This window comes from Limulus polyphemus, unplaced genomic scaffold (genome assembly GCF_000517525.1).
Source record: "Limulus polyphemus unplaced genomic scaffold, Limulus_polyphemus-2.1.2 Scaffold9, whole genome shotgun sequence".
NCBI lineage: Eukaryota > Metazoa > Arthropoda > Merostomata > Xiphosura > Limulidae > Limulus > Limulus polyphemus.
This window is the reverse complement of record NW_013665619.1, coordinates 1890090-1893015: the sequence shown is the minus strand read 5'-3', so window position 1 is coordinate 1893015 and position 2926 is coordinate 1890090. Positions and strand designations below refer to the sequence as shown.

The following is a 2926-nucleotide window of genomic DNA, read 5'->3' as shown; positions in this document are numbered from 1 at the left end:
CCGCTGTGCCACTGGGGGGCACAGTTATAGCATTGATAAGAATTTTACAGCAAATATTTATTCATTAGTTAGCTGGGCCGAGTATTTTGTTTAACCCGCCGTCATGCCCCAAACTGACGCACACTCAATCCTTTTTTGGCCGCACCTTTTTTATTTTCACACCTAAGGTGTTTTTGATTGGATATACAACTAGCTAGACTGCTAGAGTATGAAATATGAACTCGTTTGTAACAAAGGATAGGACACTGTGCTTCTATTTGTTTTGTAACATAATAAATATTAAAATGCAATAAAAAGAAATACTGCTTTCAAGAATTCTATCAATATGAAATTAGATAGGGGGTCCCACCATCCTCATGTTACCCTGTATCACCGTGTCAAGTTGTGCTGATTTGGTAGTTTGCCTGAAATTAGACATGAAATTAGATGGAGGTCCAAATCCCCCTCATGTCATCATGTATCACTGTGTGAAGTTGGGTGCTGATTCATCAAGAAATGTGGAAATGTATAAGGAACAAGTAGCTGAAAGGTGCGAAGAAACAGACACAAACCTAGCTTTATATATTAATCAATTGAAGGTTAAATGTTTGCTAAATTCTAGCAAGAATCTCTGTCATAAAAATAATTTGCATTTGTAAACGCTTTCCCATCATATTACTTTTGCGTAAAGTATTAAAATCAAAACAGACTACATAAAAAACTGATTATCATTTGGAATATACCTTAGACTACCCTAAAAAGCTACATAAAGCGCATGCGAACTAAAGATTTGTAATCTGAAAGAAGTGGTGAAATAATATAATTCATAGAAAACTTTTATATATATAGACAATAATCTCAATATGTTTATTTTACTTCGATATCGTACTAATTAGCCACGAATTCCGGTTCATTGTTTTGTAATAGACTAACATTAGGAAAATTTGAAGTCATTTAGTAAAAAATTTGAAACGATTATTTTAGCAAGGGATCACACTTACATAAGTAAACGTATGGCCACCATCGTATACTGCTGAAAGGTTGTACATATTCTTTTGAATAAATAACTTTTTCCACTTAAAACCGATGAGATTGTAATTAAATTTTATATTATTATTTACATAATTACAGTCTGAGAGTATTGTAATTATGTTCAATCTGAATTATATGTTTCATTCCAGAAATATACCACCTGAAAAAGAAGCCAAGGTCAGTTGTAAGTTGACACCAAAAACACCAGGGGAGAAAACCATTGTGGCTAAGTTCCAATCCAGAGAGTTGGAAGATGTGGACGGATTCAAAAACATCAATGTTAGGCCTAAGACAAACTTGACGAACAAGCCAGACAGCAACAACTGAACTGATTTGGCAGCGTAATGTTGTTAAGTGTTAATGATTAGTAAAGTGGCATGTTTAATTCTAACCGTGGCGCGTATTTGTGCCCAAAAAACGTTGTTTATGCTTTAAAAACTTTTCATTGCAACACACCCTTCAGTGTTCGCTCCTTTGTTTACTATAATGACCAATGACATGCGATAGCAGCAATACAGTGACACTAGAGCTTTTTGAAGTTAAAAAGAAAAAAAATTACATGTTTTAATTTGGGTTCTGAAAGTAAAAATCAATGCCAGTGTCTAAATCAATTTCATCAATCGAGAGACTATATTAAAAATTTAATTATATAAATCATAATTAATACATTAGTTTCGGTTTTTACGCATATCTATCTTTGATCACGTTTTCAAGGGGTATCACTTAAAAATGAATTTTATAAGAAGCTCCGAGATAAAAAGTGAGATTTCAACTAGTCTTAGAATAGACTAGTTTGATTCCTTTCTATTTAAACGTTAAGGTAACGAAAACCAATTTTTTGAAAAACATAAATGTTTCAACTTATGCAGGTTTGAATACATGGACGGTGTTTAAGAACTTCCACTTTGAAGTTTTTACCGTATTCTTTATGATGGTAGCGCCCGCCGCCTTTATGTTTGCTGCTATCGTAATCTCCTTTTTTTTTAGCCATTTAAAAATAGGCATGTTATGCTTTGGAATGCATTCTTTAGTAATGAGTGTGTGTTTGTCTGGTTATGTAAGCACTTGATACAAAACAAGGAACCAGATTAATTAAATATGGGATGTATTATACTGCACATATGGTTCCAGTTAAAAAAAATATTAAGCGCTTCCATTATTAGCGTTTGCGTGTATTTATGAACACGATAATCATTAAAATGAAGTTCATGTGAAAACAATTGGGTTTACAGTATCAAGTGTTTAAAATTTCTAATGGAAAATCATCATTACAGATTCAAAATGTTATCGGTGAGCTAACAAAATTTATCCCTTTTGGGGTGACAACAGAAAGTTCAATCTCGGAGGATTAAAAAAAGAAAGAAAGAAAGCAGAGCCAGAAAAATCCTTCTGCTCTTATTTACATTGACTTACACTGGAAGATAATTATTATTCTTCTGCTCTTATTTACATTGACTTACACTGGAAGATAATTATTATCCTTCTGCTCTTATTTACATTGACTTACACTGGAAGATAAATATTATCCTTCTGCTCTTATTTACATTGACTTACACTGGAAGATAATTATTATTATTCTGCTCTTATTTACATTGACTTACACTGGAAGATAATTATTATCCTTCTGCTCTTATTTACATTGACTTACACTGGAAGATAATTATTATCCTTCTGTTCTTATTTACATTGACTTACACTGGAAGATAATTATTATCCTTCTGTTCTTATTTACATTGACTTACACTGGAAGATAATTATTATCCTTCTGCTCTTATTTACATTGACTTACACTGGAAGATAATTATTATCCTTCTGCTCTTACTAACAGTGACTTACACTGGAAGATAATTATTATCCTTCTGCTCTTATTTACATTGACTTACACTGGAAGATAATTATTATCCTTCTGCTCTTA

At 32.3% G+C, this 2926-nt stretch overlaps 1 protein-coding gene across 1 annotated transcript in view; it reads left to right on the top strand.

The window, feature by feature from the left end:
- LOC106478261 (annulin-like) overlaps positions 1 to 2920 on the top strand; it is an 86357-nt gene extending 83437 nt beyond the window's left edge. Inside the window, exon 16 of the mRNA XM_013938796.2 lies at positions 1161 to 2920. Coding sequence (XP_013794250.1) covers positions 1161 to 1338 — 178 coding nt within the window. The 3' untranslated portion in view covers positions 1339 to 2920. The remainder of the gene's footprint in view (positions 1 to 1160) is intronic.
- The last annotated feature ends 6 nt before the right edge of the window (positions 2921 to 2926 follow it).